General features: G+C 41.2%; 1 protein-coding gene across 2 annotated transcripts in view; it reads right to left on the bottom strand.

Annotated features, from left to right (window-relative positions):
• Positions 1–11,809, bottom strand: part of ZNF804B (zinc finger protein 804B) — a 238,895-nt gene extending 227,086 nt beyond the window's left edge. Inside the window, exon 1 of one of the 2 annotated variants that reach the window (XM_035318456.1) lies at positions 11,625–11,809. In XM_035318456.1, the coding sequence (XP_035174347.1) occupies positions 11,625–11,777 (153 nt within the window). In that variant the 5' untranslated portion in view covers positions 11,778–11,809. The remainder of the gene's footprint in view (positions 1–11,624) is intronic. The other variant, XM_035318459.1, reaches the window with a different exon arrangement.
• Between the last annotated feature and the right edge of the window lie 215 nt (positions 11,810–12,024).

The following is a 12,024-nucleotide window of genomic DNA, read 5'->3' as shown; positions in this document are numbered from 1 at the left end:
GCAGGGAGTTTCTCCATATTTACACCACAGAAATGATACATGTTTGAGCCCATTTTTAGCTGGAGTGAGGGATGGTCCATTCACATAGGCATATGGGATTGGTCATACGTGGCATAAGAACCCTAGGAGCAGCAAACTACACCCCATATAGGGGTGGGATTTCAAAGGCTGAGAACAAAAGAAGAAAGGCTTTTTACCTGCCTTTACTGGCAGAAAATTTGGTGGTGAGAAAGACATACATCTCTGCCTGTCTCTCAAAAAGGGCTCAGGACCATTCTCTGGCAGTTGGGACAACTGGAACTGAACAGCCCATGTCAGTGCAGTTAAACTCTCTTAGCTTCCAGAAGCAAGTATTCACATGGAAACTGTGTACTGGCAGGGGTCCCTGCCCTACAGTAATTCCCAAACCCTCACCAAGTTTGGGAGAGGGCTGCTTGATCCATGCCACAAGTACACTGGAAACAGTGCTTAAAATTTCATAGTCTAGATGATTAAATTCCAGTGCCTGGAACATCCCCTGGTATTGTTTACTAATACACATGTAGCCTTTGAGGCTCTGAGCCTCAGCGCTTTCTGAAGTGAACTCATTTACTTTGCAATTAACCTCTCCATTCCCATTTATTACACCTCCTTCCTTTCCTCTTTCCAGCCACTTCTGAAAACCAAGTCATCTCCATGCCTGCCAACAGCAATGCCTACATGCCTTTGTTCAGTGTCCTTCAGAGTAAAAGCAAGGATTCACATTTTTTATTGTTTGTTCTACTCACTGTGAAGTATGGTGTACAATTGCAGCACTAAATCACTGTACTTGAGGGCTCATTCTGTTCTTAATATGCAGATCTTATCAAAATATATTAGTACCATCAAGTAGAAAATTTACACCTCTATGTTTCTTCAGATACCACATATCCTTTATAACTCTGTATGAGATTTGAACCCTACAATTTATCATACGGTATGCTGTAATCAAAAGCATCAATCTTTTTAAGGCTGTCTAATGCCTAATGCCTACATTCACCATCCTTATTAGCCAGAGGTTAGAAGTATAAACATAACTAAGTAAGTACATAATAATGATAGAAAAGAATAGAATTCCTTTTATGACATATAACATGCGCAGCAATACCTTTTTATTGCCAGGAGACAGTTCAGAGTAGCTTTACATATTTAAAACTCTTCAGCATAAGGTACTACAATTACTTAATCAGATATTATTCTTAGCGTGCAATCAGGAAGCCAATTAGGATCTATATAACTGCTCCCAGACAAATGAAAAGGCAGGATCTGAACTTTACCTGTATGGACGTGGGAAGAGAGGCTGTCAGAGATTTATTGCAGTGGTGTTGATCTCAACCGCTAACTCTGTTTATTTTGTTGTGGATTGTGGGCATGGGGCTGTTGGTGTGTTTGCATTTTTTTCACTGTTCAAGATTACAGTATTGCTTGGTGCAAATATTAACCACAGGCTAAAAATAGCTTGTAAAATACATATTTGGGGCACTTTTAATAATAATTTTATTATTCAGACAATGCTATGTGGAGTTTCAGAAAGACAATATTAGTGCAATTAGATATATTTATTAAAATAAATAAATAAATAAATAAAACTCAGGACAAGCAGTGGTATTTTGATAGAAAGGAAAGACAAGGTCCTTCTTACCTAAGTTTACAGATGAAATTAAACTTGAAAAAACAAGAAAAACTGTTTTTCAGCTTGATTATTACTAAGCGTATACACCTAATATACTTCATTTTCTATAGATGAAAGAACAGGTCTTCAAGAATAGACAATGGAAACAAAACATTTTTGCTATGGATTTTAAGCACGATTCTCTGTCTTTGGTTTTATTGACTGGGAAGATTATGCAGGTGCTGTTAAGTCATTCTGTAAACTTGGTTAAACCCCTTTCAAGAAAAAAAAAAATTAACTTCTTGGGATTTGCTGTTTATAATAATCTCTTCTGATGGAAGTTATCAAGTATGCACAAGTATGCAAACCAACATAAACATCTGAAGGCTGATTCAATAACCCACAGATATCAAAATAAGTCACCTACAAAGGCAGGGATTTTTTAAGGTGATGAAATAATAGTGTGAATAAATACCTAAGCTAGAAGATCTTTCCCTATTAGATGTCATAATACAGCATGTGGCTCTATTTCAGCCTTCATCTTAAAAAATACGTGCTTTATAGAATGAAATGCCCCATTCTGTCAATACCTCTTTTTTAAATAAAAACTTCACAAAAGGAAAACTTGTTCCCCAATAAGAAGAGACCTCTGAACCATTGATGCACAGATTTATTAACCTAGCTGAAAAGAAAAGTGGATCTTTCTACACCAAGCATTAGCATTTTCAAATATGACATGTCCCCTAGGGAATAAATTTAGAGACAGATTTTGGTTTATTTTGAGGAAAGAGTTAACTTCTGAGATAAATAACTACAATGTTGAGTTTGCATTTTTTGTAGTTTAACTTCTAAAATGCACTTATTATAATGCTAAGCAATAAAACATGTATGTTGTACAATATATGTCTACCAAAAAGTCCCCGTTCTACATGGTGTACAATACATTACGGTATTAAAAAGGTCTCCAGCAGAAGATATGAACAAAAGATAAAACCACCAACTTTATGTACTCAACACTCATTCCAATGTCATTTTTATTTTATAAGATATGAATACAATTTCTGCATCAAAGAGCATGCATATGTGATTTCTCTATTGATTATTAGTAACCACAAAAATTTATCACTCACTCACAGAAAGAGAACTTTTTTAGCATTGTTTATTTTGTGTGTAAATAGCTGTCTCCAGCACTGCTCAGCCTTCCTTAGCTTGCATCTTTGCCACAGTGAATAAACAAGGATACATTTATCACTGCAATGAAAATTCAAAATCTTTGTATACAGTACTAACTTTTCTTGATTGGGCTAACTAAATTATCATTCCACATATGTTTTCCTAGCTTTTCTTTGAAGGGAAATAAGTGTATGTCTAACACTAAAGATGTCAAATGCCAGTGACCATTCAGATGCATACAGCATAATATCCTGAGACCTATATGAAGAAAGAACAGTAATACAGCTTTATAAGGTCTGCAGTTAAGCATTCAGACAGCTAGGAGAAGCTGCATATGTATCCAGTGACTTTTACAGGATACGTTTTTATTATTTAATAAGCACAAACTACTTGCATACACATCACATTGTGTACTCTTGTCTTTTGCTTTATGGGGACCTGCATGACTGTGCTTTTTAATTTTGTCTTCAAAACAAGCCCTCAATGGCTGTGTGACAATTTCTGACCCGGTCCTCATCAGAGAAGGGAACCAGATCTGCAGAGCAGCTCCCAGTAGCAAGGTGATGGCTATGTGCAGAGGTGCTGTTTGGCACAGATCTGTGGCCATGCAAACTGTGGCCTTCCAGCAGATTCTGCTCCTGCACCTTCCAGCACAATGGAGCAGTCAGAGCAGTATCTGGAAATAAGCAGTGCCTTTCCCACATGGAGAAATCCTTTTAATTATCTAGTCCACTGACCACCTGCCTTAGCCAGCATTCAGACCACAATGTTCACCAAGCAACCGATGTGGGGATCATTGCAAATTCTTTCTCTGTCTACCTGCAATGCATCGCCAGAAGCTTCTTGTGATCACGGGCAAGGGCTAAAAACATCAAGATTTGAACTCAGTTTTCCTGCTTAAAGGTGTCTAATGTAGGGTGGCATGATTACACAGCTTTTTCTCCTTTCAGAACATCCCCACAAAACGTCGGAAGTCTGAATTTTTCACACTTCACAAAGTCATTCTTCCTCTGAAGATTTGATGGTAAGCACAGAAAACATGAAGATTTGTATAGACAAATTGTTTGCACTGATCACATATAAAACCCACAGAAACTACTAAAATTAGAATTATGACAAATTGAATATGAGATTTTTTCTTTGAAAATATTAAAAATGCATAGAACAGCTTAACAGTTATAAGAGTTTGCATTTCTAGCAGACCCACTGATCACAGTAGTCCTACAGGTTTTATTTGTAATTTTAATTTACACCTATTCCGTGGATGGGATTTATAACCTCAAATCCCACCTACAGATTATTTTGCTATCAAAGGGTATATTTTAGGAAGTCCTGTTCTTATGGTTTCCAATCTAGTTTCACAAGCCTTCCTAACACATTACAGTCTAAGCTGGAAACAGGCTGCAGATATACAGCCGATCACAACTGAGAACTTCCTCAACAACATCAAATACATCTCTCCCGTTCAGTCTGAGTAGAATACAGATGGAATATTTCTGTTGACACAAATGTCCTAAATCTGTTTTAGAATGTGTTCCAGGGAAAACATCAATTGAAAAATTGGTATCAACTAGAGTTGATTAATGTATGAATTGTTTCAGAGCTGCATGCAATCTCCAAGCAATAGTTTTATTTCTTTACTTGAACCAGCTTGCCAATTATCATTATGCAAAACTGTGAAACTGGGACAAAATTCTGATGATGATGTTTACATCTTATCCAGTATGCACATAAATTTAGTAAAGTATAAAAATACAAAATAAAAAAAAAAAATATGCACAGAAAGCTGTCATTAAAGTGTCTTACAACTGGGTAAAAAACAATGCATTCTGAACAGTGAACAGCATTTTCAGGCATGTGCACATACACCATGACAAATCTGTTACTCATGCGCAGTAGTTGATTATTCAAGACAAGCAGTCATATGTGCCCACATAAAATACAGAAATGCAGGACTGAACTCTGTGTAGATTATCATCATAAACCACGTTACTTGAATGCTGTTCATACACTGTTTTGACAGTTCAAAGGTTAAAAGCGGAGCTGTTTAAATCTTGATAAAAACAGTGCTTCCAACTGGTGACATTAATGTTAAATAGCTGTTTTAAAGGATGTATTTTTCACTATTCATAAATGTTTGCACACATGAAGTACTGCACACAAGTATATTTGCAAAATGTTTTTCACCAGTAAAGACCACTGAACTCCTTGGATGAACAAACTGGATTCTTAATGATCCTGAGTGTTAGGTTGGGAATTCCAGTTCCTGCAGCTCATTTATGCATCTGTACTTGTCTTCACCATTGGCTTGATCCTGTAACAAACCTCATTTGACCCTTTAAATAAATTACCCCTGATACATATATTTTTTTTTTTTACTGTGATATGTGTAAAAAAAACTTTCACAGTAATATTGTAGATCTCGAGCTCTAAAAGAAGGATTTCAGCTTCGGTTGTATGCTGTAACAATAGTGATGCACTGTCTTCAAGACCTTGAGGGTATCACAGAGGATGTATCCATACAAGAAGCAAGGCTTGTACAGGAGGATAGAAAAATAAAACAACAAAACTAACTCTCTCTCAGTGTACTACCAATGGCATTTTAAGAAAGCAGTATCTCAGTGTGTAGTTAAAAACACTTTGCATTTCCATTTTTTTCCACAGAAAAGTCAACATTTTTCCACACAGGAACAGTTTTCCACACAGTTCTTAACACACCCTACAGATTTCCTAATACTATTGAGAATAAATGATATTTGTAGGTAACAATGATTTCATTCTTCTAAAATAATCAGCTGAGATGTAATGAAAAGACTTAACAAATGTTTGTGTAAAGCGTTAAATGTAGAAGGTGAAAAAAAAGCCTTGTAGCCAGAGGCTATACAATCAGGGAAAGACATCCTAGGGGAAAGAAAATACCTACATTCTGCCCAGTCTTTAAAAGCTTTCACTTCCTTCTCCACTTAGTAGAGAGGAGATCTTTTGCAAGAAGATCTTTTTGGTAGGAATATGTATATTCAGATTATGTGATTCTTTTGACCATTATTTTTTATGCAAGGGGTCTCAGGTGAAATTATTTGTGTAAATAAAGCTACTCACTTTACTTAGCCCTTAGGAAATGAAAACAATACGTCCTCTGAGCCAGGGTGAGGAGCTGGGACTTCTTCCTCAGTGCAGGCAGGAGAACCCTGGTCTTGGACAGCACTGGTGTGTAGGAGTCCAGAGAGCAGGAGAGGAACAGGCAAAGGAACAGCCCTGAACACTTAGAGCTGTTAGCAGCTAAACCTGCTATCTGCAGAAGCACTCATTTCACAAAAGAAAAAAAAAAAAAAAAATCCTCTTTTCAAACTTGCACACAGTGCAGAATAAAACCAAATAAATTGCTATACCCTGGGTGAGTAAAATGTGATTGAGCTGCGAGTGAGGATGCAAATGGATGTAGCGGCAATGTCTCAGTTTGGAAGTAATCGACAAACAAGCATTGCCACATGCAAAATAAGAGAGAAATCAATCTAGTTTTAAGAACTCAATAGAGGGACCAATAAAAATATTAGACTGCTGGAAGGGCACAGTAAAACATAAAGCACCTGTTTAACATTACAGCTAATTGTGGGCGAAGGAAATGGCCCCAGCAGAAATTGGTTGAAGACGATTAAATTTGATTGTAATGTTATATCCAAAGTGTGATGCCCACTGACGGAATTGGAAACAAAATATGCTCAAAAGTTGTAGACAGCACAAAAATAGGTTTAATACAACGATCGAGCAGCAATGCTACATGTGGCTAAAAACACATTAATGTATTTTCTGAAGGTTTGTTTTTGCCCTCATGAGCTGCTGAAATCCCCAGAAAGCACAGCAATAAGGACCATAAAGCCAGAAAACAAGTTCACCTCCAAGTTTAGCGTGGGCTGCCTGAATATTTACATTCTCCAGCATTAGGGTTGGTAGGAAATACAGTCAGCCTGCTCTGAGAAGTGAAGTGCCCAGAAGCAATGATTTTAGAAATTGGTAAACCAGGGTGACCCTCCCACATCTGTGGCTCTCCTTCATGTGTGTGCCACTGTGCACAGGCAGGTGCAGTATCTGCTCTATGTATCTCAGGGTGCAGTATCTGTTCTGTGCTTTCAGCAGAGTGCACAGGATTCCCCCCTGGCCTGTGATCACCTCTGCTCGAGGCAGCTGCCAGAGACTTTTGACACATATGAATTAAAGTACCACTTTCTGTTTCCTTTCATATTTGCCCTTTTTTTTCTCTCTCTCTCTTTTTTCCTTTTTTTTTTTTTTTTTTTTTTTTTTTTTTTTCCCCTACCTACATTATTGTCAGTAGTTTTTTGGTGTGTTTTATTTTTGCTTCCCTTCCAAAGAAACCAGCCAAACTAGGTTATTTATTGGAGCTTCTGGTTCGTTACCGATCACTTCTCACTATGTTTCTTAAAGTTTTGCTTCCTGTGACCCCTCCCCAGTAGTGCCTACAACACAGACTTCTCTGCTTTTGGAGCTGTTGAGGCTACAGACACAGCACTGAGGGGCAAGAGGTTTGTGATCAGAGACTCCCAAGTTATTTGGTCTTCCAGCTAATCACTGCGTGTACAGTGGCTCCCTCCTTTTAATCTGCTGCCACCTAGACCACATTTCATATGGTACACGTACACCATATCTAGCTTTTACATTGCTTTCTCAAAGCCATTCTTGGCACACCTCTCTCCTTGCTGCTGGCAAACACCAAACTCACATTATCCATTCCAAACTCAGTCTTGCTAGCTTTTCCCCCTTTCACTCAAGCAGATGGGGAGAGCTGCTTTTGCCACGGCCTTGCTGTTCCCTACTTACAGTACCCAATTTCTCAACCACCCCTTCAGTTTCTAAGAAGCTTTCAAGAGCCCGGTGTTGCTATCCACTACAGAGAGTAGTAAGGTGCTGCTCAGTCCTGGTTACACTTGCTTTAGTGCTGGAACAGCATGTTTGTGGCTTGCTATCAACTAAACAGTCATTATTTCCAAGTAGCTGCAAGGTGCTTATTTATTGCTACTGGAACCTCCGGACATGGGGGGAGAGCTGTGTTGTTGAAAAGATAGCTCTGTGCAACAAAGAAGCATTTCCCACCCCCCGCCCCCCAAAGAAATTAGGCAAGCCCTAAGTGCAACAGAGCAGCTGCTTGACAGCCTTATTAGAAAACAGCGTAAAGAAGTATGTGAAAAATATTGTATTCAGCTGAAGCAGCAGGGAGCAAAGGAAGGAAAATAATTAGCCATGTCAGAAATTGGCTAAGGCACTGGCTTTTCTGAGTCTTCTATTTCCTTCAAAAAACAAAGGGGTCTTTAAATAACAAGTAGTAAATGAGACTCTGTTTACAGCTCACCTTAAGAAGCCACAAGCAGAGCAGTGCACCCTAATAACATTGGCTCCGAAGTGATTCAGAGGCAAGGGGGCCATCTGCTGAATTCCTGGTACCATTTTCTGCTGTATCCTGGAAGATTTTCTCTGAAAGTTTCACAACCAAGTCCTCTTCAGTGCCCGCTTTGCCAAGCCTGTGGGGTGTGTCAGCACACCTCTGAGCAGGTTTGGCTACCGGTAGGCATTACAGCATATTTGCCAGGACTGCAAAAACTACAACCAGCATGCTGATCAAGGTAATCTGTTCAGGACTCAAAAATCCTGCAGACAACATCGCGGGCTGAAATAAATGCAAGATCCCTGCATCATAATGCCTTCACTAAATAGAAATTTCAGAGTCAGAAAGCTTTCTACTGCTTGCTCACAGTATGTTCATTAATTTAACTTTCCAGACAAAACCAAAAATCTTAAGCACAGAATCACTTCCCTAAAACAAGTGGCTTCTTGCTTCAGCTTAGTGCCCTTCGCTCCCAGTAATGCTGGCACCATGGTCAATCTCTGAACTCCTTTTCCAGTGCAAATCTATCACAATGGGTACGTGATTCACTGGGCATTGCTTATAAGTCCACTCTTTCTAAATTCATCACCAGTAACTTCAGATCTCAACTTCATAACTAGTTCCTTTTCCAGTGAGCAGAAATGGGCAAAGGGAAGGTGGAGTTTTAAAGTGATCTTATAACAATGTCACCACATGTTCACACACTCAGATGAAGTGCAGTATCTCTGTAGTCTTCCATATCTTGCTCTTAGTACTGCTACAGCTAAAGGTCTCTCTCTATACCTGAAAGAAGGACCAGATTTGTTTCTAACACAATAATAGCAAAGTATGCTAAATAAATATTATAGTAATATTCAGACTGAAAAATCCTTGTTCACATAGCCATGAAATTTGATAAAGGTATTTAAAATATTCACCACTGTTCTCATTTCTGAAAGCATAGCCTTAAGTCTACTGACATTTCATGGTCTGTTAATACAACACTTTAAATATAGAAAGATACACATTATACATTAAAAACTTTGTAGACTCATGCATAAGATAGCTCATAGTGTACAAATATAAGATTGTTTAATGGTACAAGCTATAATATTTAATCTTCAAGGCTTCCAAGTTCAGCATTTTAAAAATGACTGTGAGATGCAACCTGTACCTTTCAAAGTTATAATCAGGAGGTATGAAATGAAATAATAATTATAATATTAAAAAAAAAGCAATATAAATAAATGCCAATTGTTTATGACTTATTAAGTATAGAAGTGGTCCCAAGTTTAACTCATAGCTCATTGCTAAAGAAAATACAAATAGTTGGAGGGTTTGTTTCTATGGTGTTGGTTGTTGTTGTTTTCATGCTCAAAACAGTTTCACTGCCTCAATTAGTACTACATTCCAGTATGCATGACTCCCACATCCACAATATAAACATGTATCCAGGTGTTGCTGTTCACTGTTCTCAATTTCACACATATTGATACGCAAGGAGGATATGGTCTGGAAAGTTAAAAGTTTGTAGGCACATACAGATTACTCTAAAGAATCACTGCTTTCAGGGTTTAATAGCACAATAATAACTAGTTTGCCAACAAAGCATTCCTTGTTTTTCAGCTAAAACCTGGACTCCCACATGAAAACAGCACATATGAAAGCAGTAGTAAATGCTAAATATCAAACACTTAAAAGTAAAAGAGTTCTAGACCTACAGTTACACAGCACTAATAAAACATTAATTTATCATGTACCTGTATTCCTGTCACTACTCTGGGCTTAGCATATCACCTCAAAGCCTGACTAGCTTCAAATAGTGGTCACTAAAAAAAAAAAGAAAAAGAAAAAGAAAAAGAAAAAAGTGTACAAAGAAGTGAAAGTTTTCCCTCAATAATTCAGAATGAAAACTAAGGAGTGCTATTTATTTATTTATTATTTATTTATTTTCCTACTGAAATGGTCCAAACCCATGTAAAGCATCTCAATTCCTGGTCACATGAATCTCAAAAACAGGAGAGTCTGTCATCAGGAAAAGCAATACAAAGTGGTCTTGCTACTTGTTTCAGATTGTGGAAAGCTCCCAAGAAAGCATGTTTCTATGTAGTGGACTTGAGCTTATTTTCAACTTTTTTTTTTCCTTTTCCACAAAAACAAAACAAAACAAAACACAGTTTTATATATATATATATATATAAAAATCAAAAAGAATATTTCTTGGTCTTTTTTCTCTGATATTTGAATTTAAGCAAAAATTCCTCCCAGCTGTTGACAGAACTATCTCAAAAATGGTGATGTGCTAATGAAGTCAGCTAGCATATTTATCTCATTAAGTATTTAGGCTGAGAGGAATGGTGCACATCCTCACTACGCAGCGAGAAACAAAGGCAAAGAAGTTGGAAAGGATTTGAGACATAACACTATTTTGGGCACAGTAATTCCTGAAATCTCTCCTCGACTTGAACACCAGCTGCTAAAGTTCTGCTAGACACAAAACACAAATCCGCAATACAAAGTATTTACAGTCCAGCATCTTCCCGCTCTACATCTTTGAGGTCTTTTCCTTTCACCCTCGGATCTGGGGCGAGATCTCGGTTAAGGTCTGGTGCCGACCTCTCCTGCGTGCGGGAGGTTCCACGCACGAGGGTGGCTCAGCCGCACGGGTCAGAGAGCAAGGGCACAGCTCAGCCAGGGGCTGCTGGATGGAACCTGCGGTGCAGATTCAGTGCACTGCACACGAAGCAGGACAAGGGACAGCAGGACAAGGCAAGCTGCCGTAGGACGACGCGGAGGGGGTTTTAGCTGTGCAGCGGGATGCTTTCACTTCACTTCGCTCCACCACCAACAGACAAGAAACGGAAAGCAGAGACTTTGGCATCACACGCAGTTCCCCAAAGGCGTTTGGGGTGCAGGTGTGATGGGACCAAAGCAGAGAGACCACCGGTGGGGTCCGGGCACCGCCGACACCTCACCAAGTCCGGTAGCAGAGACCACCGGCGGGTATTTCGCATGCTCAGACCCGGCACGGTGACGGGGAGAGCTGCACCTAAGCCGGGGGGACCTTGGGGTGCTGCCACCACCCTCGGTAGGCGGAGGAGAGGCTGCATCGCTCCGGCTCCCCGGGGACACCCGGATCACGGCAGCTCCCCCCGCGCCCCCCGGTGCCCTGCAGTGACCCGCAGGGACCGTCCCCGGCAGCCCGGCGGCTCCCCCGTCCTCCGCAGCCCCCAAACCTGTGCCAAGGCACCAAGCCCCCACTCCCGGAGCATCCTTCAACCGCGGAGCCTCTCCAGCGACCTCTCCTCGGGGGGGAGCCGCCACTCGGCGCCACCCCCGCTCCCCCTTCCCCTCAAGCCCCCCACGAAGAAACTTTTCGGAGCCTCCCGCCCAGCACCCCCGGCCCCGTGCTCCCGTCCGGCCTCCCCCACCCGGCCCCGCTCCTACCGTGCGGGGGGCAAGGGAGGGAGGGAGCGAGGAGGTGGACGTTACCGGCGAGCGGGCGCCCTTCTTGCGGAGCGGTCCCCTGAAGACGCCCTTGATGCCGCGGTAGTGGCCGTTGCTGAGGTGCCGGGAGCTGATGACCAGGTAGCACGCCATGCGGGGCCCCGCGGCGGGGGGGCGGCGGCGGCCCGGCTCCTCCTCGGCGGCGGCAGCGGCGGCGGCGGCGGTGCTACCCCCGGCGGAGCGGCAGCCGCCCGCATGAAGGAGCGGCAGGAGGCAGCGCGGCGGCGATGTGCCCCCCCCGCCGTCTCATCCAGCGCCCGGCTGAGCGCGGCCGGCGGCGGGGCGCGCTGAGGGCGGCGGTGGCGGCAGGCAGCGCGCATCCGAGGGGGCGCGGGGGCCA

The sequence above is a fragment of the Oxyura jamaicensis genome, chromosome 2 (genome assembly GCF_011077185.1).
Source record: "Oxyura jamaicensis isolate SHBP4307 breed ruddy duck chromosome 2, BPBGC_Ojam_1.0, whole genome shotgun sequence".
NCBI classification, from domain to species: Eukaryota; Metazoa; Chordata; class Aves; order Anseriformes; family Anatidae; genus Oxyura; species Oxyura jamaicensis.
The sequence above is the reverse complement of the archived record's forward strand: the minus strand, read 5'-3'. Positions and strand labels throughout refer to the sequence as shown.